The 27143-nt window shown below is 38.7% G+C and overlaps 1 protein-coding gene across 6 annotated transcripts in view; it reads left to right on the plus strand.

Annotated features, from left to right (window-relative positions):
* EVC2 (EvC ciliary complex subunit 2) overlaps positions 1 to 27143 on the plus strand; it is an 80578-nt gene that overhangs the window by 17476 nt on the left and 35959 nt on the right. For 4 of the 6 annotated variants that reach the window (XR_008974576.1, XM_057426589.1, XM_057426587.1 and 1 more), the window contains exons 5-10: positions 3775 to 3961; positions 6651 to 6760; positions 7806 to 7868; positions 12604 to 12738; positions 14182 to 14333; positions 24676 to 25000. Coding sequence is in view for 5 of the 6 variants with exons in the window: in XM_057426589.1 (XP_057282572.1) it covers positions 3775 to 3961; positions 6651 to 6760; positions 7806 to 7868; positions 12604 to 12738; positions 14182 to 14333; positions 24676 to 25000 (972 nt within the window). In the remaining variant the exon portion in view is untranslated. The remainder of the gene's footprint in view (positions 1 to 3774; positions 3962 to 6650; positions 6761 to 7805; positions 7869 to 12603; positions 12739 to 14181; positions 14334 to 24675; positions 25001 to 27143) is intronic. The other 2 variants (XM_057426591.1, XM_057426590.1) reach the window with 2 other exon arrangements.

Raw genomic sequence — 27143 nt, forward strand, 5'->3', positions numbered from 1 at the left:
ATAGAGACAAACTTCTTTAGAGGATGAGATAAGCCTTCGGAGATATTCTTCTGTCTCAGTCATGGGTGCTGTACCTGTGTCACCTGTAGACTCCTTTTGAAGAGTAGGGCACTGGGCCTTGTGATGCCCATTGTATCTTTGGCCATCCTATCACACATCCATTGAAGAACCAACATGTCATAGTCTGCATATTCAGTGGGACACAGCTACTGCACAGTATATAATGAAAAAAGGTTTAATTTGACTTGTGTAAAATGCTTATGAGGAGCAAAGACTTCCCTAATATAAGGAAATTTTAAACCTTCCTTTTTATTTTTACTTCATGTGGCATAGGTTGATAGATTTACCTATACTGTTATTACTCCTTTCTGTTTTTTTCCCTGTTTTTGTTGATTAGTTGGTTGATTTTTACACCGGATGAAGCAAGTCTGAGTTTTTCTGTTTAGAGACAGTTTTTCTTACCTATCTCTTGGAGAGAGAAAGCACATCCAATTTTAAGACAAGCATGAATTCAGTACTTAAATGCTGCATATGAGAGTAGTTTCAGAAACCAGGACAGAAGAGGTGGTGTTATAACTTGCACCAGATCATTTGCTTAGAGAAGAATGAATATGCATCTCATCTCATGGCATAAATTACCTGTAATATTCTTATTGAAATGGCAGCATATCATAATTAATAAGGCTGAATAGTTAGCATTTCAGACATAAGAAGCAGTAACACAGATCCTTCTGTTTTTCCAACTGTAGATTCCCAATTTTTATATCAGAGCCTCTCAAAGAGTTTGAGGTAGTTACATGTTGGGTTTTTCCTGCTGTTTATAGCACAACGTCACACAGGCTCATTAAAAATTGTGAAATCCTGCTGTACATCGAGGTTAATCTGCTATAGATGCTAGGATTATCAGAAAATAATTTTGCAGACCTCTGGGTGTGAATTACGGAAAACTATGCAATTGTATATGATTGTTTTCCACATTTAAATGTAGTTCATATTTTATTTTCCTTTGCTTACCATGTCATCTAGTTCAGTCCTAATTCATCTGAACAGATGCTAAAGAGACACTGGCCATATGGTGGTCTTTAGCTGTTTTAGATGGAAAAAAGTACATTCTGCACATTTTCCATTTAAAACATGAGTGATTCCTCGAAGCATGGAGATGACATATGTATACCTCTCGGAGACAGGATTTTTCCAACACCTCATCACAGAAATAACCTTATTGAAATTTTACCTGTGCTTCCAGCACCCCGTCCTTTCCTTCTTTCTAGAAGTGTACTCCTTTAAGAGCCTCATTCCATATTATGACATGAACTTTTTTGTAACAGTACTTCATAATGACAATAATCCTGAACAAAACTGAAGTAAATCTTTAAATTTGACTATTTGGCTTTTAATACATTTACGCGTTTTTTGTCTCAATCTTCTAAGTATTCTTGCATTACAGATTATCTTTGATTCTATGGTGCTTCATTTTTTTTTTAATCCTTTCCCATTTCTAGTTGTTCTAACTTACTCCCAACATTATTCCCACATTGCTTGTGGTAGGTGATAGGCAGTATGGTTGGGATACCTCTGAAGGGATGTTATGTTTAGTCACTGAATTAAGAACTTTATTAAATGAAAGAAACTGAAGAGAAAGTGCAAAATTGGTTGAAGAAAGAGAATGAATGGTGTGTTGGAGCATACATTAAACCTTCTGCCCAGGGGAAGGAAAGGACTAATGCTGCCATATTCCCCCTCCTGCCTGTGAATATACACATGCAACTTTCTCTGCCTATTTTATTGTAGGAATTTATCTAAATTACTGTTTACATCCCTTCTCCCCAAATGTAAAGGAATATATTTGTGCCTAATTAGAAGCACAGAAAGAGGCCCTGAAATCCTCATTTTTTTGCTTCATCTCACAGAAAGGCAAGGGAAAGGTGTGGTAAAATGAAGGGAGGAAAAAGTTTTTCTGTTTCTTCCTTTTTCCCCAGCTTCCTCTATTGCTGGTGCATACTTGTTTGTCTGCACAAGCCAATCCACACTTACTGTGAAGCATAAGGTAGTGCTAACAATTTGTGTAGTTTGAACCTCGAATCTTTCAAGGTGTGTTGTTTTTGTGATTGGGTCAGGTTCTCTGCTCTGTGGCTTTGGATTTTCTTTATGTGGCTTTGAGGCTTTTTTCCCTGTTTCATGTTGTTTGTGCTTTTTTAAAGGAAGTTTAAAGCCTTTGTGACTGCACAGGAAAGTTTGAAAGGCATATTGACTGCATCATGCCAGTTCAGAAACCAGGAGAGAGAAAATCTGCCCCAAATATATCACATTTTTAATATATAGTGGAGTTATGTCTCATAAATGTTGGGGTATAATTAATGATATACGAACATATGAAATTGGTAATATTTTCCTCACAAACATGATTAAGCCTATTTTTATATGTGCTGACAATTATTTGCAGAATCTAGTACAATAAATAGTTGGGTTTTTTCTTCCATAAAATCTGTTTCTTCTGTACAGTTGAGGGTTGAACTTGCTGCGTGTAGAACACTTAAACAGGTTTATTAAATGTACTTTTATTATTAGTACATTATTAGATATTATTTAATTACATTGAAAAAAACGCAAACAAAGCAATGTCAATAAAGTTTTTTTTTCTCCTTGATGCATAAGATATCCTAAAACTGTAATCTGATTCTCTACTCAATTAGTATGAAATGCAGAGATGAATGGTGTTACAGTGAAATCATAACTACATATGACAGACCCTGTGGCTGCCACAAACTCTGGTGTGAGTTCTGAAGTCTGTCGCACAATTCATGTTTTTAGAACTTATTTCTCTGGGGGCTGCTTTATTTCCATTTGTGTGTGTTGTGATACAGACTAGAAAGGAAGAGGAAACAAGAGAAAGGTTCAGCCTGAAACGTACTTTGGTCAGTAAAATAAGTGTTAATTTAGTGTCATTATTAGAAGCCTGCTACAACATTAAGGATGTACTATAGGCCAGCATATTATAGACCTGATAAAGCTTTAGGCAATTCTGGTTTAATATGAGTTATATCAGGAGACAATTTGGAAGGTGAGAGGTCAGTAAGCAACTCTGTGCTCAAAGTAATTTTATTGAGAGGGTATAATTACTCAATGACAGTTAATGGCCTAGTGGAATAAGTAAATAAAATAATGTTGATGCATGTTGCTAGAGGTTGGTGATTAGCTTCTGAACTTCACCACTAACTGGAAGCAGGGATGGGACTTCCAAGCCCACCTGTGGCTCCATCAAGCCCTCTCATGGGAAGGGCGAATCAAGGCAGCAGCACCCTTCAGAGAGTGTGGTTCCTGAGAGCAAAGGGAAATACAGACCAAAACTGCTTAGAGAGAATGAATCTGCAGCAAGGGCAGCTTGCAAAAGAAACATCTTCATGGTACAGAAGTTCAAGTTTAAGGATTTTCCAGACTCTGCTTTTAAGGTTCTCATACAGTTTTGTGTTGTATGAGGTATCACAGGGACGCTCAAGGTCTTGTTTTCACTTTTGGTTCTGCATGAGCTGGGTTTCTAGCTCATGGGTTTCTGTCCCTTTGTCTCCAAGCAACAGCCTAACATACCAAAGATTAAAATCTTGGGAGCTGGAGATCAAAGAGAGTGGAGTGGCACTTGCAGGCCTCTCAGAATGCATTCAGAAAATAAGTTTACACATATACTGAACTTTTATTAATAATCAAGACTATGAATTCTGATATTAAGATGCACATACAGCCATTTTGCACCATTAATGCTAATATTTCTGTTTTCAGGTGGATGTTGAACATGACCCTCAAATCGCACACATCACACTTCTGATTAATAACACCAACACGCTGCTCTCAACAAACATTACAGATCTTATCCTCCTGGACAATATCACTGGTCTTCACGTTCAAAAAAACAGTGGCAATAAGACCACAGATGGCATACAGATTTATAGCAAAGGAGTCTTGCAAGGTAACAAAATCTACAGGGAACTACCCTGGATTACAGATGTGGACGAGCATCTGTTCAAATCACAGTATTTACTTACTTTTGGTGGTAAAATTTCTGATTTTCTGATTATGAGTTAATACAGGTGAAAAACTTCGGAAGAGGTTTTGTCCTGCAGTTTACAATTGTATTAGCTCATAATTTGACTCCCACCTTTGAACTGCTTCTGATCTCCCAGGCACAGAATTGAGGCCCTGTATTCTGTAAAAGTCGCTACCATCAAAATTAATTAGAAACTTTCATGATAGTATTTGTTCATTTTGGATATTTTTAAAAGCTGCTGCACAAGCCATTTTAATCATACCTGACAAAGCTTCCTTCTTTAGCCAAGCATGGCAGATTGGCTTGCTGAAGTATTGAGAAAATGAACATGAGCTGGCAGTGTGCACTTGCAGCCCAGAAATCCAGCCGTATCCTGGGCTGCATCAAAAGGAGCGTGACCAGCAGGTCAAAGGAGGTGATCCTGCCCCTCTGCTCTCGTGAGACCTCACTTGGAGTAATGTGTGCAGTTCTGGTGTCCTCAACAGAAAAAGGACATGGAACTGTTGGAACAAGTCCAGAGAAGGGCCACGAGGCTGATCAGGGGACTGGAGCACCTCCAGTATGAAGATAGGCTGAGAAGGTTGGGGCTGTTCAGCCTGGAGAAGAGAAGGCTGCGTGGAGACCTCATAGCAGCCTTCCAGTATCTGAAGGGGACCTTTAAGGATGCTGAGGGATACTCTTCGTTAGGGACTGTAGTGACAGGACAAGGGGTAACGGGTTAAAACTTAAACAGGGGAAGTTTAGATTGGATATAAGGAAGAAATTCTTTACTGTGAGAGTGGTGAGGCACTGGAATGAGTTGCCCAAGGAAGCAGTGAATGCTCCATCCTTGGCAGTGCTCAAGACCAGGCTAGACGAGGCCATGGGTGATATGGTTTAGTGAGAGGTGTCCCTGCCCATGGCAGGGGGTTTGGAACTAGATGATCTTAAGGTCCTTTCCAACCCTAACGATTCTATCATTCTATGATTCTATGCATTGGAATTACAAACAGCCATGGAAGCAAGCAAGATGATTCATCAGAAATAAGGCAGCTCTTCTCAGGATCCGTTGTCCTCAAACTTAGCAATTTACAAATTGAAAACAAGTAGTTGAGAGAGAAGCCAGTTCCACTCTTGGGAGTCAGTCTGTATCTTTAGTAGCAGTTGGATCATTGCACATTCATAAAATTTACCTCTCGATTTCTTCATCACAAGCACATAGAAAATTAGTAGCTTGCTTCTGAGTCATGGTATTTCTCCTGGAGCTTCAGAAGCATTCAGTGATACCTGCTCCTGAAGTACCTAGTGTTATTTTACTGGTGAGAGGTTTCCAAACAGGAAGGGGAAATAAGTAGATCTGGGGTTGTGTCTGATTGCAGATAGCCAGACTCCATTTCTAAAAACAGCAGTTTGAGTAGCGGTACTGATTACAGGGCTGTTGTTTTTTTTTTAATGTCAGGGAATTGCTAACTCTTTGAAAGAGGTTCCTAAGAAACAATGTCCCTGAGAAAGAGTAGAAAAATGGCTTGCAGAGCTGATCTAGTAAACTGAGTTGGATTAGTTATTTAGTTTACATGTAACTACTGAATCTGGAACTGAAGCTAGCTTTTCCAGCCCATATACACTGCACAAATCATCATGAAGAATACTAAGTGGAAGAAAATTCAGCAGAACATATTTCTGCATAGTTTAAGGTTTGGTCATTAGAATATCCTGGGCTCAGCCCACACCTAGCTGGTAAGGCTGGACAGAATGCCTGTGCCTACACTGTCTTATGTACTGTCATACTGCATGTTAGTCATAAACAATTTTTTAGTGCTCCAGTGCACTGTGAGTCAAAATTCAGCTGAAATCTCAGTCAGATTTCTCTTTGATTTCAATGGAAGAATCAACCAGTTAGTGGTTACAAAGGGGCTGTCCATTTGATTAAAAAAATATAATTCTAAATATCGAATGTTGAGTTTTAATATCAGTCAAAACATGATGCTTTTCAGTAGCTTGAGGCATCTGTTAATTCAGTTCCCAGATCCTGGGCCAGATTTTCTTGAGTTCTTAGAGGCAACAGATAGGGTTGTAGATGGGCTCATGTGGCCATTACTCTGGATGCGGGGCATCTGCTGTTTCAGAAGGAAAAAGCTCCAGTACTGTCTCAAGCCTTTGCCAGGGATCTTCAAATAATTCTCCTGGGACAAAGCAAATCTATCCAAATCTCTCCTCTCTGAGCTATGCTGTTAGGCTCTGGCTGCCTCCTCTGCTGAATTCCCTTGAATTCAGTGTTGTGAGCTTACTGCAGCTGGTTTCCTAGGAGGGCACTTTCACTGTTGAGGAAGCGTAAGTCTAAAGGGGCACCCAGAAAGCTCCTCAGATGTTTTATTCATATTGAACTTGCTTTTCAAATTTTGCAAACATCTGTAGCTGCAGCTGAGCTCAGCTGGGTGCTCCACTCTTCAGAGATTCACTCCCATTCTTGTTTGAAAAATGATGTACAACTGTACTGGGTTGTTTTCATGTCGGTATAGCTACTGTTCTGTTTTAAAAAATGCAGACACAATACTTAGAGGCCACTAATGCACTGTCAGGTGTACCTCACCTGCTTAATCTACACAGCTGTTTTTTTTTTCTCTTTTAAAAGGTGGAGAATACTTTGCAGTCAACTACTCTGCACTTCTTGATGCAAAAGAAACATGGGATGGCAGGGTCTTGATGCTGCCTGCAAAGCTAACTTTCAAGAGTTCATCACAGGTATTTCCTTTACAATTTTGTTTTGCTCTTCACCGTTTTTGTAAAAACATAAATTAAAAAGAATCTCCAAGGCGGTGCTTGTTTGCCTAAGCAATGAGGCCTGCATGTAATGAAATTAAGTTCTTAGGCTGTCTGACTGCTTACCATAAATTTACAAATACATGAGTTACCCTTTATAGCTTAGGAAGTCCTAGACGTCCTTAAATAGGTGGAGTATGTTTGTGTGTTGTCCTGTAGCTTTTCTTCCTGCTTTTTGTATTTCTTTCCAGTTTAGTCTGTGAGAGATTGAAAGTTTTACCATTTTTTATCAGAAAAAGAATTTATTTTAACTAAAAAACAAGCTGAAGTAAACTAAAACCTCTTTGCTTGTAAGGAGAACACTTTTTTAGTGTGTGAGTTGTAAATCTCTGAAACAGATTGTCCAGAGAAGCTGAGAAATCTTCATCCTTGCTGATTTTTGAGAACTCAGTTGCACCAGGCTCTGAGACAGCTGATCTAATGAATGCTGGAGTTAGCCTGTCTCTTTGCTTTCTTCCAAAGTAAAATTTTCCAATTCTAAAATATGGCTTGATACTTTTTTTTTATGTGGTTTTCATTGTTGCATGTAAAGAACCTGTACATGTCTTTTCATTTCAACTGTTGTATCTCCTTTGCTTTAGAGGAAAAAATGTTCAGCATGCATGAGAGTGTTACTAGCGTAGAGGTGAGCGAGACTTCAAAAAAACAGCGAGTTGTAAGAGTAGAGTCATGCACTGCCTGTGGCTCCTGTTCTGTGCATTTTAAGTCAACCAGCCTTTATAGGCATGTGATTCTGTGAGCACCGGAATATGCTTCTGTGTGATTAGCGGGAGAGTGTATCCCACAGAGTAGCTGCTTCCATGTCTGTTAGTGTTACTCCTAAGTACACTGCATTTTCCTGACAGATTTATTTCAGCTTTAAGCTTAATGAGAAATATAGCTTATCTTCTAAACACAGGGTTTTCTAGGGACTCTGGGCTGTTTGCTGCATGTTTGTTTTCATGCATGTAATATTTTTGTATCTCAGAATGCAACACATCTCGTATCACTGACAGCATCATTCACCATAACTGAAGAAGAAAAGACCAAGGTAAATTCTATGATTTCCTATTATGGTTTCTAAAAGGCCAGATAAGCCTTCAAAATTACATTGAATGCAGTGAACAGCACTATTCTTCTAGATAATTTTTATTTAAGATGGATCACTGCATCCATCACTGTTATTGCTTGAGTAATGAGTAATGTGTTCACCAAACTTGGTTTTCTTCCCCTACCCTTTTTACCTTGACAGGCTGTGTTGCAAGGGGTCTTTTCTTAAGGAGCTGTGACTTGGTTGGCAAGATCACTGTGATTATTTGTGTTCAGGCAGAAAAAAATTGGTTTACCCTGGAACATTTTTTGCACGATTATATAATTTGAAATGTAAAGTTCATATGGATGGGGCATGCCTGACAAGGCCTTGAGGACTAGGCTGCTCATTCCTTCCATGGGCCTGTCCCATGAGTTTCTCTCTACCTTTAAAATCAGTAGTCTATTTGGAGATTGGGCACAGGGACCTCTTGTTCCAGTATTCTCTATTGCTGGGAATCTCTTGCCCTCTGAGCTTCTGTTAGTATAATTTTAAGTATCAGTATAATAAGTCCAGACTTGGCTTTCTCATAATTGAAGGTCAGGTGTTCACTCTATTAAAATGGAAGTCAGAATTAAACATGATATAAAGTAAAACTATACATGGGCTAGAGAACTTACTGTTCTAGTAAGATTTAAAGGGATTGGACATTTGTATAGCTAAGAATTATGCTTGGAATTACCATAAAGGTATTTTTTGGAAACTCATATTATTAAAGGTGTAAGCCATGCAGTAGTTGACTGGGTTAGAAAAATAGCTTTGTGAATAGTTTTCTGTAGAGTTCAGTGTGAATTGATCTACAGCCGCTGGTGATGTCTAAGCTAAGACTATAAGCTACATTGGTCTCTGCTATTACTATACTTAAAACCTCTATAGTGTGGGGGTTTTCAACTTGAATTTGATATTTAGACCTCAACAGGTTCTTGGGGACTGTTTCATAGTTAGGTAAAATTGGCTCAGCTGCATCTGGACTTACTAAATGAACAGATTTTGTAATTAAAATGTGTGGTAAAGGTGTGTGGAGAATGCTGTTAATTTTTAAAAACTAAAGCTTAGAAATTACAGAACACTTCATGTTTCACATTCATAGTGTTTGCCTTTGGACTGTGGCCAAGCATAAGGCATTTCAGAATGAAATCAGTTTGTGCAAGGAAATTATGATTAGCTGAAAAAGGTGCGATGTATTGTATTTCATCCATACCTTCAGCTGTCATAAATACTCTAAATCTCAGATTATATTTACTAAAAATCATTATTTAAACCTGTTAATGAGTGTGGTAAAGCCAACATACTTGTGATTACGTGAATAATAAATGTTGACTTAGGGGGCAGAAAAGAGAGTTAATTGTGTAGACATGGCAGTGCCATGCTAAGTTGGTTCTGTCAGCTTTCACATGGTTTGCTTGCACACTTGGCTACTGTGTGGTTCTTTAAAGTTTTACAAACCCTGTGGATTTTTCTTCTGTGCCACTGGAAGAAAGTGCTTGGTTGCCTGTGACAGGGTAATTTTGTGGCTTATGAAAAAAATATGTGTTGCTCATGTGAGTGTCCATGTCAGATGTCTTCCCGCAATGCTTCAGGGGCTGTGAGTACTGAGTGCCTCTGCCCTTAGCTGGGTGGTTTTGATGCTGTAGTGAAAAGGACAAAAGAAAGTTCTCCCATCTGAGCATGTTGCATGGCACAGATATTACTTTGATCTGACTTTTACCAGACTTGCTTCTGTCAGCATCCTTCAAATTAGCAGAAGTGCAGCAGTTTGTGAAAGAAACGTGGGCCTGTAATGCCTCTCTCCAGTTTGGGAATGGCTGAAGAAGTTAGTGCCAGATGTGGGTTTTGAGGCTTACTGGTGTGTCAGTGGTTTGAAGGTTGACCTGCAGTGCCAGCACTGCTCCTGCACCGTGGCTTGTGCAGGGGCTCTTCTAGCACCTGCCCTCACCATCCACAGTGATGCTTTTAGATGTCATTAGGCGCCTACTGTGTCCTGCTTGCAGGTACAGCCCCCCAGTGACATTGACTTTCTTTCCAGAACCCATTTACTTTAAATGTAAAAGCACAGATGATTTTCTTTCCATTTTTCTCCATTGGAGCTTAACTTTTGACAGAGCTGCCTGCCCTGGTGCAGACTGACTGTGCTGCTGTAGGTCTCGACTTTACTTAGAAAGTACAGGTAATTCTCTAGTCAGCGCTTTTTCTCTATCAAAAGCTAACAAGCTCCATTTCAGCTTCACCAGGTTCCTGCTTTCCCCAGAAGCCTGGAGAGATCCCTAAATTTCACAGAGTGCTTGGAGATAAATGAGTGTGAGTTCAGGCAAAATGAAGTAGTTCCAAAGCAGCATTTTTTCTTCCTAAGTATTATGTACAGCATCTCCTGTTTATCGAAAGTGGTTAGACCACAGGCAGATCCTTGGTATGGCATAGCTAAAGAACCCTTCTATGATTCCCTCTTGGCCACCTAGTGTGACTGGAGAAGCTGGGGACAGCAGGTGGTCTTCAGAATTGCAGTTTTTCCAAGTCCCACACAGATGTTTGTTGTCTCAGTTCAAGGGATATGAGCTAAACCTTTTTGAACTGTGTAGGGCTAAACACTGTTTAGGAAGGGGAGTTACTTAATATTTACAGAAACATCTTTCAGATGAATTAAAAAATGAAGATATTTTGATACAAAGTGATGCAGCTTTAATTGAGCTCATGACAAGGAACTGGTGGGCACTGCAGAGTGAGGTGAGGACAGAGCTGGTACTCAGCCACCCAGTGGTACAGAGTGTAATGGGAGCAATTGGCCAAAGCTACATCAAGAAAAAACATTCAGACAGTGTGATAGTAGTTACACATGGAACTGGGAAATTATTGTGTTGCTCCTCATTTTCTTTTCTTTCTTGTTTCCATTAAAAACTTAAAAGATATTGAAATGTATTAGAAGGAATTCAGCACATGGGTGGCTTACTCAGATAAATACTTAGTCCCAGAACATTTTAGTGAACCTCAAGGTGCTTCAAGGGTTTACTTATTTTAGACTAAGCACATTAAAAATAACCAAAACAAAAAAAAACAAGCCAGTCGCACCCCTGTCTGTCAGAGCAATTGTTGATTGTACATGTACAATTCTGTGAAGTAAATCTTGGATCTTCTTGGAGCTGTGCAAGTGCCAAATAGTAGCCTGTATTAACGCCTTGATGATTCCATTAATACTGACATCATTGCCTAATTCATAGAATCATAGGATAGCTAGGGTTGGAAAGAACCTTAAGATCATCTACTTCCAAGCGCCCTGCCGTGGACACGGACACGTCACGCTAAACCATGTCACCCAGGGCTGGCTCTGTCCAGTCTGGACTTGAACACCGCCAGGGATGGAGCGAGCATTCACAGCTTCCTTGAGCAACCCATTCCAGTGCCTCACCACCCTAACAGTAAAGAATTTCTTCCTTATATCCAATCTAAACTTCCCCTGTTTAAGTTTTAACCCGTTACCCCTTGTCCTATCACTATAGTCCCTAATGAAGGGTCCCTCCCCAGCATCCTTAAAGGCCCCCTTCAGATACTAGAAGGCCACTATGAGGTCTCCACAACTGAAATTATTTTTAAATCAGTGAGTGCTGAGCATCTCCAGCAGCTTTGAGGAGGTGAACCTGTGCAACAACAGAGTCTGACATGAGGCAGCTCCTTTCAGTTAGATACGACAGGTTTTCAGTGTACAAAACCAGAGAAAAACTAGGCAGTAAAAGCATAAAATTCTAGTGTTAAATTGAAATAAATCCTTTTGAAATTGTGAACCATGTTTGAGTATTGCTTCCTATGCAGAATTGCTGTTGACTGCATGGTTTCTGCTTTCAGGTTTCTGTTCCAAGAGATGACCAAACCCAGCCTGCAAGAAGCATGTTAATTATTTACACTTTCTAACCCCAGCAGAGTGATTAGTTTGTGGTGAAATATTATACTAATAGCTGTGCTTTGTTTTTCATTCAGAGATCTCAACGAACTAAACAAACACTGAATTAACTCTTGCTACATGGAGCATGAAGTAGAAATTAATTTTTAATGGAATTCAATTTAAAGATTAAGTTAACTGAAATGAAAGGTCTGCAAAGTTGTTAGCTGGCTTGCTGTTCCAGTGCTCCAGCTATTCTTTTCCGACTCCGGCTTATGCAGAAACTGCAAGGGTGTACACACACTGGATGGTTTTGTCAGCTGTCAGTTACATATTTATGCTGAAATTTATACTGGTGCTTTTTCCCTATGGTAGTTACTCAGTTTTATTAAATTGAGATATAGCCATTAAATAAAGGTAGGCAACATCCGAGCAAATTTTCAGAGCCTCTGAGCAAGACCAATTGCCGTCAGTTTCAACGAGACTTAGGAGAGTTTGTCAACAGTGGAAAACCAACTGTTAAGTACAGGACACCCAAAAGTCATAGCACCTAAATTCAATCTGTGGGAGTTCTGTTGCTTGAAGTTACACAAGAATTTGGAGTAGGTGAATGTAACAAACCATGCTGTCTTGAAAACCTCAGAAAATAGACACGTGTTTGAAAATATTAATAGAAATATAGAAATTCTAACTTAATGCTGAGGAACCCTGAAGTTGCGTGAAGCCATTTAAAAATAATTTGCTACTTTCCTTACAGCTATAATCTTTGAGTCTGATCTTTATATATAGTCAAAATGTAATTTTAATAACGTGGTCTTTTAATTTCAGATTTTGTACAGCCATGCCATCCATGCTTCAGGGTTCTTCATTGCTTTTTTTATTTCACTCGTACTGACATGTGCTGTCTTTTTCATCATTTACCGAACCCAAATATTAAAATGGAGTTTCCGCAGTAAAAACCAGGTAAGTCATACTGTCCATAATTCTCTTTAAACTTTTCATTGATTATATCTGATGGTATAATTTGCCAACTAATACAGATAGTCTAAAGACTTTTTAAAGATAAATAAAAAGCCACCAAGTGATGGATTGCATGTGCAGGTAATACAATCTCTACAACCTCTAATGTTTAGCACAATCAGATTTAGAGGGAGTGTAAGAATGATAATCTGATCAAAAGAACTGCTGTCAGTACCTGGATGTTAGCTTCAGACTGGAGGGCGATTAGCCTTTGTCTGTTAGTTTCCTTTCATATTCCTCTCTTCGTCCTCTCCATCCCTCAAAGTGAGAAGCAGGATGTCTGTAAGTTACAAGTGTTTGCCAAGGGAGCAGACCACTTACCTTGAGCACAGGAGACTTGTTCCAAATTGTATTTCTGATTATCAGGAATAGGGATTTGAATTTAGGTTCTTTGGATGTGCTTTAATTTCATGGAGTGACTGGACAAAACAGTCGGGTCTTGGGATGAAGCATTTTCAGTGCTCTTTATCCAGGCTGTGCCAGATTGTACATACTGAGACAGAGAGAGAAAATAAAAATCTGATAAATATTCATCACGTTGATCCAAGTTCCACCCTATGCTTCTATTAATTGTTTATGTATTTATGTAAAGTGCAGCAGCTTCAATGGGAGAGAGCTAGAGCCGTCAGTCAGAATATCACAGTGATTAGAGCAGACCTCTAAGAGACACGTACTCAGATGTTTGAGTCCCTTCTCTGCACGGACCATGCTGGATCTCCCATCCCCCTGGACTGACCAGAGGAGCTCATAAATCACTTCCAGCCTTATTTTCTGTGATTGAAAATTACTCCCTGAACAACTTTTAGGTCTGGAAAAAATATTCCTTTAAATGAAAAGGTCATGCCTTGTTTCTTTTTAACAGAAAAAGCTGTGATAATGAAATAATGAAAAAGGGTCAGTTTGGTCCAAGAATCAAATATTTATAGTGGGGTTTTGTATGGTAATTTTATTAGCCTTTAGTCTCAGTGGAGTCTCCGAACCACAAACTTGAGTCAATTCCATCATTCATAGGATTAATTTGCCATAGTTTACCTCATGATGCTGTAATCTTGCCATATATAATTTGTGTAAGTTTAAAACAATTGGCCTAGAAAGTTTATAGTAGAAGATAACCTCCTAGAAGGCTTTCACAAGCCTACTGAAGTCAGTGTAGAGTCTTCTGTCTTCTCCGTTCATGTCTTCATTTGTACTCCAGTTATATACAAAAAGTTCAGCTTGAAACAAAGTAGTATATTTGATTTCAGATACGTATCTGAATTGTGTATCTCTCTATAGCCTCTACAGCTGTACAGTTTGTACAGATAAGTAGGAACCTTCTCACCCAGAGTTAACTGCAATAAAATCAGATCAGATATTCAGTGTAAATTGTTAATTTTTATTTTTTAGGAGATGCAGCATGAACTCATCCAGAATCACAAACTGGAGCATTCTCAGTTTAATTCAGGTGATCTCTTTAGTGAAGATATAATTATGAACGACCAAATCATTGATATTCTGTCCTTTGAAGAACCTGGAAACATGCTTCAGGCTTTAGAAGAGTAAGAACTTACTGCTTTTACATCACATTTGTTATCAGCCAAACCTTTGAATGTGTTTTCAGTATCTGCCCTTTAATTTTTTATGCATAAAAACCTTAGGGTTTTGTACTGTATTAAATAGCCATCTGTGGGAACTGAAAATCATATTTCATACTGCTTCCACTGTAGAGGTCACAACTCCACCTAGGCCCTAGGCATGCAAGTTTTCCAGTCCAAATTAACATCTAGGTTTGCCTCTTTAAGGTTCACTAAGGGAAACTTTTCATTGTACAAGAAAATGTTGGAAGGGTGCATTCTGCTATTGTTGAACACATTCTGCTTTCAAAAGGCTGGCTTTTGTCCTGAAAAAGAGAGCCCCTGCTGGGTGCCAGCATAGCTGTTTAGCAGCATATTCTGGCAACACTTGGATCAGAGTCTAAGGAATGACAGTTTATAGAGCTGCCAGAAAGAAACCACATAGCTGCAATTGGAGTGATTACTGGGTAGAGCAGGGAAACTCTCCTGATGTTGTTGAAAGGCCAGTCAGGGCTGTTTGACAGAAACGTGCCGCTGTTAAAGGTCATCTGTTTGTCAGCTGAATTTGATTAAAAGGTTTGATGTGAGGACAGAGATTGTTTGTTCAGTCTCACCATTAGCTCCTGCCAAGACAGGTTACAGGCAGTATTATGCAACTATAAATTCCATAGAAGCTGAAAAGGAAAGGTTACAGGAACCATGGAAGTAATCTTTCTTGAAGAGTAACAGCATTATCATTATTTCATAATTGGGATACTTATCTCCGTAAATTGCATATTGGTCTTTGCTTTTGTAACTGTATAGCAGCTCAGGCTTTGAGAAGATTTATCCTGAAAATCATTATGTGAATATGAAGAAGAGGTTTAGATATTTTTTAAAGTAACTTTAGTATTAATTTATTTTAGGGATAGCAAATGTCTAGCTAGTTCAAGGGGAAAGAAAAGTCAAAAAAGCTGTACTTTCCAGATATGATTTACAAAGGTAAATATTCTTGCAAAACTTTGGATTGGATTATTTTCATAACTGGATTATTTCCAAACCGTAAACCAGGATTCATTTGTTAATTTGAGTATGTATCCAGAGGCTAAATATTTTTAATATTCTTATGCAGTTAGCACAAATATCTTCTGCTTCTTTCCCTATGGTTTCTGTTTTCTCTACCTCTAAGTAGATAGAGCATTGCAGTGAATAACATAAAAGCCCATTAGCAGTCAGTAACCTCCTTCATCTTCAGAGTTAGCTTTTCCCTCTTGCAGGATGAGGGTAGTAGATGGTCCACAAAGGTAGCCGGAGTTACAGTCATTCCTGCTATGAGAGGTGATTGAAAGGGTGATAGACATTACTGTGAAGGGCTCAAATCAGTCTCTGTTAGCAATGGGTGCTTCCCAATCCCTATTTAGATTATCCCAATTCTTCGCATTTCTTGTAGTTTTAAAATGGACCTTCTGATTCATTTTATACTAGGTGAAACACAGATGTGGTTACCATGTTTTCTTCTATTCTTTCCCTCTTTTTATTTGTGCTTATTGAATATGTGTTTTCAATTACTACAAACCTGTTTCTCTCCTCTCTTACTGGTGGTGCAGTTTGACTGAGTGTGGATCTCTGCAATGTGAACTTCTTGCCCTGAGTTCCCTTTTTTATTCGGAGGTGAAAAAGGGCACTTCTACGATATGATTATTCTCATCCCAAAGTAGACTTCCAAAAATTGCTCATATGGCTTCTGTGCCCACTGACCCTAAAGCCTGGTGCCTGCGCTGATTAGCTCAGCTGTAGGGGTCTGGAGGTGGGTGAGATGCATCCCGTTCTTGTGGGCTGGTTGGTCAAAAAGGCGGCACAGCATTACTTTAATGCTTGTAGATACATGCAGTATTGTTTCTGCTTTCTTCAGTAGCTGTAATACAACCCTTTTTTTATCTCTCATTGTTAACACTTTGATATTTAACTTAGGACACTTTCTGATATTGTAATGTTGGTTCCTTATTCATTCTGCAAGTTAGGACAAAGCGGTGCCGATCTGTATTCCTTAAAGGTTTCATTTTAGTCTTGTACTTCATAAACTGTTGTACATTATCCTGGTTTTTAGTTGATTCCAAAGACAAAGATCAAATACTGTACCACTGCCTTAGGAGCATTTATGAGCAATCTAGGCTGAAACCAGAATAGGATGATTCTTCTTTCAATTACCTGCTTTAGAGATAGTGATTTGTAAAACATAAGAAAGATGCTGCATTTTTAATTTATTAATGGATAATTGCAGTAAATTTGAATGGATTCTGTGCTTCAATTAAATGTTGTAATTTTACTAATTGTGGACACAATCAGTTTTTCAGCAATGTTGCATTTTGTTTTGTTACATTTAGTTTCACTCAATAGAATAGTTGGGTTTTCTGTAAGGAGCTGTGAAATGAGGTTTGTATTGTCTCACAGGAGTGGTAGTTACACTGAGGATGAGAACCAGGCTTTTACTTTGAGCATTATTTTTATAAGTATACCAATATAAATTCTAGCATCATAATCATGGTTCTTATTATTTGGGGAGGGAAAACTATAGGAGCTTTTGTCAGAGAGCTTTGAATACTTCGGCATTTTCAACCAACATCTTGCTTGTACACTAGTTTGGTAATTCCTTCTGCATGTATTGGTGCAGCTGTGTGTCATTTTCTGTACATGGCATACTTATAAGCTTGCAAACATAATATAATATATCCTTTTTAAATTTCACTGTGATAGTAAACATGTTTGGGATCATTCTGGTGCTTTGTTCTTTGGTCCAGACACAAATGAGAAAATTACTCAGAAAAGTATGAGCCACAGGATTTTTTTGTGCTCTTTACAACATAAAGCTATGTTAATAGTTAATGTCTTTTACAGTGCCAAATTGTTTAGCAAATACATTAGGAGCATGTGTTCAATATTTATGGACAGGGACATCTTTGTAGTGTAGACAGTTTGCAACGTCAGGAGGATTGGCTAAAGAACAAAACATACTTTTAATATTTCATAAGGAAGCTTCTTAGTTACTCATTTTGTGAGTTTAGTCTTAATAAGTCATATCTTTGATGTACATTATGCAGCAAAATAGCTTGGCTTTTATTCTCAGTAGGTTCCTTAATGTGTATATTCCTGAATGTTCTTCATTGGTAATGAATCCTAATGAGGAGAAGCTATATGGTTTGAATTTTGACATGCGCCCTAGATGATGTTCCAAAATGTTGTGGGTCCCTTTTTCTATATGTCTAGAACAGAATATGAAGAGAGATGAGCAGCTGGGGTTTATGTCCAATGTGATGAAGTCTGATCATGCTCATAGTCTCAGAAGATAGTTGTTAAATGCAACTTAATTTCTTTAAACAACTTTCCATTACAACTTTTATTTTTAATCTTCATTTTTTATATAGCTATGCTTCCTTGAGTTTGTCAAAGCTCTAGCTGAACTTGAAATTGCTTGCTGATACACAGTACATACTGCCAATTATATTAGGAAATCACTGAGTAATATGTATGCATCACAGCTGATTTATAGTAGAGGACATTGAGGCCAATGTACTAGAGAACAGGATCAAACTGTCTCCAGAGAGCCTTGACAGAAAAGTCAAAAACAATTTACTACCATATTAGAAGGTCACTTTTTACTTCTAAATGTAAATTTCTTCCTCTACATCTCAATTTAATTTTCTAAGAGCAAATGTGTTGGGGTTTTTTTTAACCCTGAATTCAGATTAGAAGTATGAATAAAAGATCACATTGTTATAGCAGCTAGACTTGACTGTTCCTACATAGAAAATGGTGAGAAATAGTTACACTGTTAGTACAAGAAAGCGGTTGAGGTGATAAATTTCTGTATGTCATAACTTCTAAAAAGTATGATCAAAATTCTAGAATTTCTGAAGGGAGGGTATATTCATTTCTCTGTTTTCATGCAATGTGTGCAATGCAGAAATACGACAATCACATGGATATGACAGTAAGATGCAGTGAATACACATGGAATAAACGCAACATTTGTAGGTCTGTATTATGAGTGCTCTTATAAGAATTATAAGTGGCAAGTGCATAAACTGTGTATTTTTTCCCCATCATAGAAGCTCAAATGCTTAATAGGTAATAGGAGTTCATAATAGGGGAACTGAAGAAAACAAGTCCTTTGAAATTAATGAATACATAACTTTTTTTCATCCCCCAAAAATAGCGTGTTTCTTTGACATTGGCAAAGCGAAGAAATAGTGTTCAGAATTATATGGGTCATTACTTCTGTCCACCCAGAACAATTTATCGCATTCAGAAAACAGTCTGCTTTTGAGAGTAGTGCTGTTATTGATGTTTTACTCCATATCAGTTTGAAAGAAGATTGATAGGTCCTACCGTTTCTGTCATATGAATACTCACCCTGTCTGAACAGATCAGAAGGATCTCAGTAGATCACAGCAAAGATGGAAGCTGCTCAGGCATTAATGCATGATGCATATAGCCATAATATTTATTTATGCTTTTGTTATTATGCAGGCTGAAGTTGGTGCTTTTTAAAACAATGGTAAAATGTGTTATGACTTCACTGAAGGCAGGACTGGAGTATGTTTACCTCTTTTTGCATACTATTTTGTCAGTGAAATAGTATTTTCTGAGCTCTGTGGCAACAGCTCTGTTGTAGCTACCTGTGGTTTTTAAATTGGTTGGCTGAAGATCACTGATTTATCAGGTTTCAGACTTTCTGCAATCAAAGCAGAGTTTCTCAGTCTCTTAAATACAGGATTTTTCAAATGTTTTTTAAACAGATTAATTTAGGAATTGAGATACCTTTACTCTCTTTATGTTGCTGTGGAGAGTTTAAGGAATTTGATGTGAAACTGCTGCCAAATCAAGTGCTTACATATTTTTTCTGAAGAGTTACTGGTCTCTTAGGTCAGTTTTTTTCCAGTTTGTTTTTTTTTTTTTTGGCTACATATCGTAAGAATCCTATTTCTGGTTTTGTCAGCATTCTGAGTTTTTCTGGAAGTCTTAAATTAACCTGTGACTCATTCATGTGAAAGCATCCTTAGAGAATTGTCATTTACCTTTCTTAGCAATTTTATTTACTGACAAGATTTCTTGTAGTATCTGTAGGCTCATGTTGGAGTTACACTGAGTTTATGCTCAGCTGTGTAAGCGTCACAGGACAAATGAATGAACTCCCCCAGTTGAGAGCTGGCTGCAGGCTGGTGCAGCTGCTGGTGTAGCCCAGAGGATCTTTAGACCTCTTCTAACACAGGGTCATGCACCCAGCCTGGCAGGGCAGAGAGCAAGGGAAAACAACACACCCTGCTCCAGCTCAGGAAAGCTGAAGAACTAGGTTTTGGGCAGTCGGTGGCCGTTCAGACTTCATGCCATTATCTCTGCTTCTGCTTTAGCAGTTTGTCTCCTGCAAATGTTTGTCTGGTTGTAATGCAACCTATGTAAATTCCTGCCTTGAAGTGTTTCCAGTCTCTGTTGTCACGGGACGCAGTGGGAGAGGATGGAAAGTGGAGGAGAGAAAAAAGGAGGGAGAGGCTGAAGGGAGGAAACCACAGCACTGCACACAGGGTCCACATTGTCATGGTACTTCAAACCAAACCCAACCAAACCAAAAATAATCAAAAAACCTAAGCCAACAACAACATCAAAACAACCAAAAAAAACAGGAAAAAAAACCCAAACACAAAACCCAAAACACAGCCTAAGTTACTGATACTGTATTACTAATCCCTCAGTAAATGGATGATTTAGGAAACAAACCACATCTGCAGCTGAAGACCCTTGATGCCCATTGTACTTCAGTTGGCTTTCATTGCTTTTCCCTGCCTGACCGTCTCACCAGCTTCACTTCTCTGAAGTATGACAAGGCGACATGGACCTTAACACTTCTTTCCTCATTGCAGCTGTCCCACTGCCACTGTGCCCATGGGTGCAGGAGATGTGCTACTTTGGCTCAGGTGGTAGCAGTGGCTGCCACCGACTGGGGGTGGTTGTGTGTTTGTCTCTCCTTCCCTGGCTGCCTTCCTCTCTGCAGCAGGAGTTGGTGCAGCTGCTGTGCCAGGGTGCTCTGAGTCACTGCTGCAGCAAGGCATCCAGGACACTGGAGAGAAACCATCCACAAATGACCCTAAGCTACATGCTTTTTGGAAGCGTTGTGTATCATGAAGGGATGCTTTGGCCGAAACTGCTACCACAGGGCTCCAGTCTCCTCTGGATGCTGTTGTAATATGTATGCTACTAATTGGCTACCATTTGAAGATGAGAGCTAAGTCTTCTGAAAGACAGGTTTTCCTGTTTTGGTGAGGAAATGTCACCGAAGGGGAGTTTGCTTGATGTTTCTCTCCTCTGTAGACTTCACAGAGTTGTTTCACAGTAGTTTATTATCTCTGTGAACTCTGAGTTTGTTTGTGTCTCTGTGTCTGAAAGCTTAGTTCATTTTAGGACTGTTAAATTCAGGAGCTATTAATTTTCCTATTCAAAAATTCTCTCTGCAAGCCTCTAATTTGAATAATAGAACTTAAAGACACAATTATTTTGTAGTTCATGAGAGGTTTCCTTTTTTGTGGTGTATTTTTTTTTTTTAATTAACTATAGCTGTATCTTTCCTGACCTTAGCTGCTTTCCTGTATTCTTTTATTAGGTCTGTGAAGGACATCAGATGCTCAGGCATTCTCTCTGCTTCTGTTTTTGGCATCTGGGATTCTCCCCTCCCAGATCTTCTCTGACAGATCTGTAAATCCTTTTCCTCTTCAAGTGAGTGAAATATCTTTACAGTTGCTGTTTGCAGTTTCATTTTCTACATGTCTGTTCACCTTTCCTCTCCCCGTACTTTTGTACCACATAACTTCTGTACTGTCCTCAGCCTTTCTCTGTCTGCTTTGCCCAACAGAAGCTTTCATCTTTTTCATCAATAGTTTGCCATCTGCTGCCTGTACTTCATTGACTTATATTTCTATTGTGCTGAATTTGTTCAGGGAGAGATGCAAGACCTTTTAAACATGAATTGCTGTAACAAGCAGAGTGCAGAGCATTTAAAGCAACTTATTAGATCTACTGTGGTTTGAGGAGGCACAGTGTCAGGTTAGGATTTTTTTTTCCAGGTGTCACAAAACATTGCACATTTAATCTAGATGATTGTAAGCATTGTTCTTCTGGTGAACTTATGTCTGAAAGCATTTGGTTTATTATATGTCCAGGGTTGCAGTTTGTACTGACTGCTGGTGCTCCAAGACTGTATTGATGCAGCTTGTTAAGGCTGCCCTCAACCTCTCATTTGGAGTAAAAACCTGAAGCAAGGTTCCTGGAGGATGTGATGAGCTTGTCTCACTCCACTGGCTGCTGGGTGGAGAAGGCAGAACAGAAGCAAAGCACATCATGTGGAAGGTAGATTTATAGTTTTTGCAGACACAACCTTTCTTCAGCTGAGAAAAGGTAATGGTCTGGCTGCTGTCTTCCAGGATGTGACCTGGGAGAGCTGTAATTACTTTTTCTCCCTGCTACAACCCTTGGATTGGTGGAACAGTTCACATGCTGCTTCTGCTTCATTGCCTTCTTCACAGATGTGCTGAGCGTGGGATTTGCAGATTGAATACACCTCAGATCTTAACAGCCTCATCACTCACTTGCTGACACATCAGCATCAGTTGAACTGCACCTATTGCTCCTTCTGTATTTGGCATCATGATCTTGGGGAGTGGAGTTAATTTGGTACCATATTTCTCTCTATGGGTGAGAAAGAACATGGCAATCTTGTTCAACATGAAATCAGGTCTAGTCTGTAATGACTTGCAGGGAATAGCAAGATGGTGTGGGAAGCCTGAGGTAAAGATAACAATAGGAAATGTGATGGTATTTGGTTTTGGCTTTCATTCTTGGGATCACTACTGAAGAAGACTGGAAAAGTAACAATCAGGGGGGTGGGTGAGGAATGGCTTAATCTCTTTCCAAAGCATGCTGAAAAATATCCTGCATGCGTGATAAGAAATAAATGTTGTGTTACAAGCTATGTATCAACATGGTGGAACTGGAGACTGGAGAAAGATGAGGAATTCAGCCTTTCACACCTCAGTAAGAAAAGGTTTGTAGTTGCTGTGACCACGATCAATCAGTGCACGCATGAAGAACAGAAAAATAATGACTAAGGAGCTTGTTATTCTAGCAAACAAAGAGAGCTAGAAGTTGGAACTATTCAAATTCAAGCTGAGGATAAGATGACCATTTTTAGGTCTTAAAAGAATTACCAAGTGGAACAATTAATTAAAGTGTTGTTTAGTTCTCTATTAGGGGATGCTTGAAAACCAAGATGAGATGTTTCTTACAAAAGATATACTTCAATTAAATCAGAGCTACTAGACTTGAAGCAGGAATTTAAATAGTAAAACAAACCCAGAGGCTTGGTTTTTACAGGCTAATAATGAATTAGTGAATCTATGAAAGGGAGCCTGCTACCACTGCCTGACAGTTGTTAGAGGAACGTTCATAAAGCATAAAAGCTCCTTTTTCCAGATCCCTGTTTTTATTTAAGTGCATTTGCACAGAACTGAAACACTTTTGAAGTTAGTTGTAACAAGTAAACAGCTTAGTACTAACTGGCTATGCCAGCAAAAGGCCTAGAACTTCTGTAAACAAAAAGACTTAAAAGAAAATACACATCTGCACCACCCATTTGAAGTGGTTGTTGTGCTGTTTCAGGATCCTGTTCCCTTGATCCTGCCATCATCACCTGTCTTATGTGGTTGCCCCACTGTCCTGGAGCAAGAGGGACTCTCCCAAAGAAGAGATCAGCGCTCTGGGGGACTTGACCATGAATATAGTTGAAGGCCACCCAAGAAGGCTGTGTACCTGCAGGTGCACAGAGGAGCTGGAGTGTTTTGTTGTCTTGGGATATTACAGAAAATAATAACTCAGAAGATCTTCAAATTACTGCAAAGAATGCTTCAGGCACGCAGTATTTCAAACGCAGGGATCTGGCCTCATGCAGCAGTGATTCCTGCATCTGTATGGGATGAAGAGCCAGGGGAAATGGGGAAGGATTTGCAGCTGCAACCAGACAGCCCTGCAGCAGATCACCAAGACAAGTGTGGCCTTTGCCAGTGCATTTCAAGGGTTTTGAGAGACTGCAACAGAAAAAGCTAATGTCTCTTAGATACTTCAGGTATTTGAGTCAGTGTAAAAAAAACAAGTTAATTCTATCCTATTGATTTCTAAATGGAGACAATAGATTTCTTGTGCTTGACTGAGAGGCAGTGATGGTAATATATCACTGATTTACTTAAACTTTATTTGCTTCATAAGGAGAGTTTGACTAAAAGGTGAGGTTTTTATAGATTTGCATGCTTCAAGATAATCCATTCTGAATGTACTGTCATTCTGCTGCCTTGCAAATCTTGCCAACATCTTTGCTATGGAGTTGAAATTTATTCTAAGATTTGACTGTGTAACAGAACAAACCAATAATTTACCTTAACTGAAAAAGAATGGATTTAAGCTCTTAAAAGTGTACTTTGTAGGACACAAATTTATTCCTGTATACTTAATCCACACAGAAGCATATAGTGCTGTGTGTTCATGTAAATTGTGATGCCAGGGTAAAATCCACCTAGTTTTCCAGTGCTGAATTGAGTGCAGAATAGGCACAGCTATAAAATTTACAGTAGTTACATTGTATATGAAATAAGAATAATTATGATTACAATTTAATTAAAGATAAATGAGAATGTATTCATATGGAACATGCTGTTTATTGCATTTTGTAAAAACCTGTCCGGATTTAATCTCTTCTAGAACTCTGTTAATGAGAGAAAGAGATCACCTATTTTAATTTATTTGTATCAGCACATAATCAAAACACTCCTCTTCCCAGCAGGCAAGGGAATACACCAGTGCAGAACACAAGGCATTGCTGCATCAATGTAGATGGGTCAGTGAGTTTAGAACTTTTTTACATAGTCAGTGAAATCTGTAGTCTATTCAGATACTTACTTCCTCTACTTCCCAGCAGGGGTGTGGTGGTTTTAAGTTTGTTTGGTTTGATTTGGTTTCTTTCTGGGAGGTTATTGTTTGCTTTTTGCTGAGGGAATGTTTTGAATTTAAAGAAAACAGAAATGCAGGAATGGACATATTTCCTTAAAGTTGCTGTAGTAGAAATTGGCTCACTGTGCTTTTTAATAAATCATTACCATCATGATTAGTAAGCTCATATGCTGTCAGTGATATTCCTGCACTTCTGTGACTGTCATTCGATTACCCAGTATTGAATGAATCTAGATATGGTTGTTTTCTGAAAGAAATCTCCTATAATCTGCAATTTCAAACAGTTCTGATTACCTTTCTACAGCTTGGAGGTTGCCAGCCTGACACGGGCAGATGCCGATCTGGAGGCATATCGAACGCAGATATGCAAAGAAGTGATTGCTATGATGATGAAGAACATGGTCTTAAGTCACAGCCTCTTTCCTCATGTGGAGAAGAAGATGAGTTCAATTTTCAAAAAGCAGTTTCTTGCAATGGAGAAGGAGATTCAAGAGGAATATGAAAGGAAGATGGTGGCTTTAACAGCTGAGTGTAATCTAGAAACCAGAAAGAAAATGGAGGCTCAGTGCCAAAAAGCTAGAGCTGTAAATGAAGAGGCTGAGGAATTAATGAAGAAAATGAATGAAAAGGTGAACCTGCTACAAAATCAAACGTTTTGCATGATGCATAGTTTTATATAGATGGTTTCTCTTTTAGACTAGAGTGGCTGAGTTGTCCTCTTCTAAGAAAAAAGAGGAAAACTGTGCAATTTAAATGTGTTCAAACATTCAGATGCCATAATTAGGGTAGTTGTTATTGAGAAACTGTTTTTTACTTAACCAGAAAACGAATGTATCTCAAGAGCATCTGTGACACCTGAAAACAAAAGAGTGTAATTACCATGATCTTTCTATAGTTACTTGAACCCTTACGAAGTGGTGTATTTTTATTTACTGTATTTTACTGCAATGGTTTCTAAGAACTCCAGCCAGACACTGTATATAGTACTTTGCACATTCGGAGCAGAACTCTCTCCATCATAAACCTTCCAATCTAGATAAAAAGCCTCCAATATTTATATTCTTACTTTGAAGAAAATGAGAATGTAAGTGCAACCAAAGGCTGATTTCCTTCAACCTGAAGGCAAGCAAAACCATTTGTATTTTAGGCAGAGCAAGAAGTGGAGTTCTGTTGGAAATAGCTTCTAGATAACAGTGAGATAAATAATTTAAGGCAGAGTATGATTCTTAGCAAGATTAGAGTCTCTCTTTAAGTAAAAGCTTAGTGCTTTTATGTGTCACTTGCACTCGAGATTTCTCTCTGAAGGGGTAAGGGTCATTGCTCAGGGTTGTAGGTAGTCTGTGTGGAAATAGAGCTGTACGGATACATGAGTATTATGAGTATAATCCCTTAGATCAGTATATTGCTTACTTCTGTGTGCTCTGTTTGCAGACAGTACTTAAATTTTTGGCCTTCTGTTTTGATTTAGTTTCTTTTAAGCAGTGGTTTTATTTGCATATCATAATTGTTAGGACCTCTATGACAATTCATGATTGAAGTTTTGACAAAAGATTTTTGCTGAGTATGTTGAAGCTCTCAGGAAGTACTTTGCTTTATAAGGCTGCTGCATGGACAGGGTTGATGGTGCAAGGCTAGTGACCCAGTTGAATTTCTTTGACATTTCCAGGTGAATTTTAACTTCTGACTCTAGAGAGCTTTCAAGTAGGATATGAGCATAGAAAAGTCAGAAGAGACAGCAAGGAAAGGATAGTCATGTACATCTTTTTAAGGATGAGGTAAATTGTATTCTGCAGAAGTCCTTTTCCTTCTGTTGATTATAGAAGGAACTTAGATGTCTAACACCTTGCTGAGATTATAGAATCCTAGAATAGTTTCAGTTGGAAGGGACTTTAATTATCAAGTTCCAGTCCCTCTGCCATGGGCAGGGACAACTTCTACTAGACCAGGTTGCTTAAAACTGCATCCAGCCTAGCTTTGAACACTTCCTGATAAATCCTTTGAACACTACCTGATAAAGTCTGCAGAGAAGGGACTGACTATGGAAACTCACAATAAATACTTTCTGAGCAAAGTGGCTTTTGTTTTGCACAAAATACACTGGTATTGGTTCAGTCCCAATTCAGTTCCAGTGTTTTATATTGGAAATCCTGTATGGTAGGAATTAAAGAATTGACGCCAGTCCAATACTTTTCCTGATGTATTTATCTTATACTGTTGTCTTGCTGTTCACTTTCCTGTCTGTGAAAGGACCTGGGTTTGTACTTGCCAGGGAAAGCTGTCTAAAAGGACATACCAGAGCACTAGGCTTGGCCCAGCGGTCATGGCAGTGGGTGTATTATCATCCAAGAGATAGCAGTGAAAAACAGCTGGAGCAATAACCTCCTCCCCTCTCAGCCAGAACACAGAGTGTGTATATTCCCTGCCTTTTTGATTAATTATTTGCTGTCTCCAGTGTGTTTCTTGGGAATGAGGGGTGAGGTGCAGAGGACAGTTGTCCCCAGATAAATAGCATTAAATTTAGAGCAAGACTAACACAGCTACCATTAGGTAGCTCTGCTGGCATAAGCAGCATCCTTTGCTCTGTGGAACATGTGCATTTTGATTCTGTAATGAGTTTATACCATCTGAGATTAAAACTATGAATGTGTAAGTATTACTGGAGAATTGCAAGAAAGTATTTATTGCAAAGAAGCTTTTAAATTAATTGCCATTTAATTATACTCCATTGTTGTAACTCTAACATGATGCTCTTGCATTAATCTGTAGAAATCA

This window comes from Pezoporus wallicus, unplaced genomic scaffold (genome assembly GCF_028554395.1).
Source record: "Pezoporus wallicus isolate ANWC-B61680 ecotype Strahan unplaced genomic scaffold, APGP_CSIRO_Pwel_v1 scaffold_13239, whole genome shotgun sequence".
In the NCBI taxonomy this organism is placed as follows: Eukaryota; Metazoa; Chordata; class Aves; order Psittaciformes; family Psittacidae; genus Pezoporus; species Pezoporus wallicus.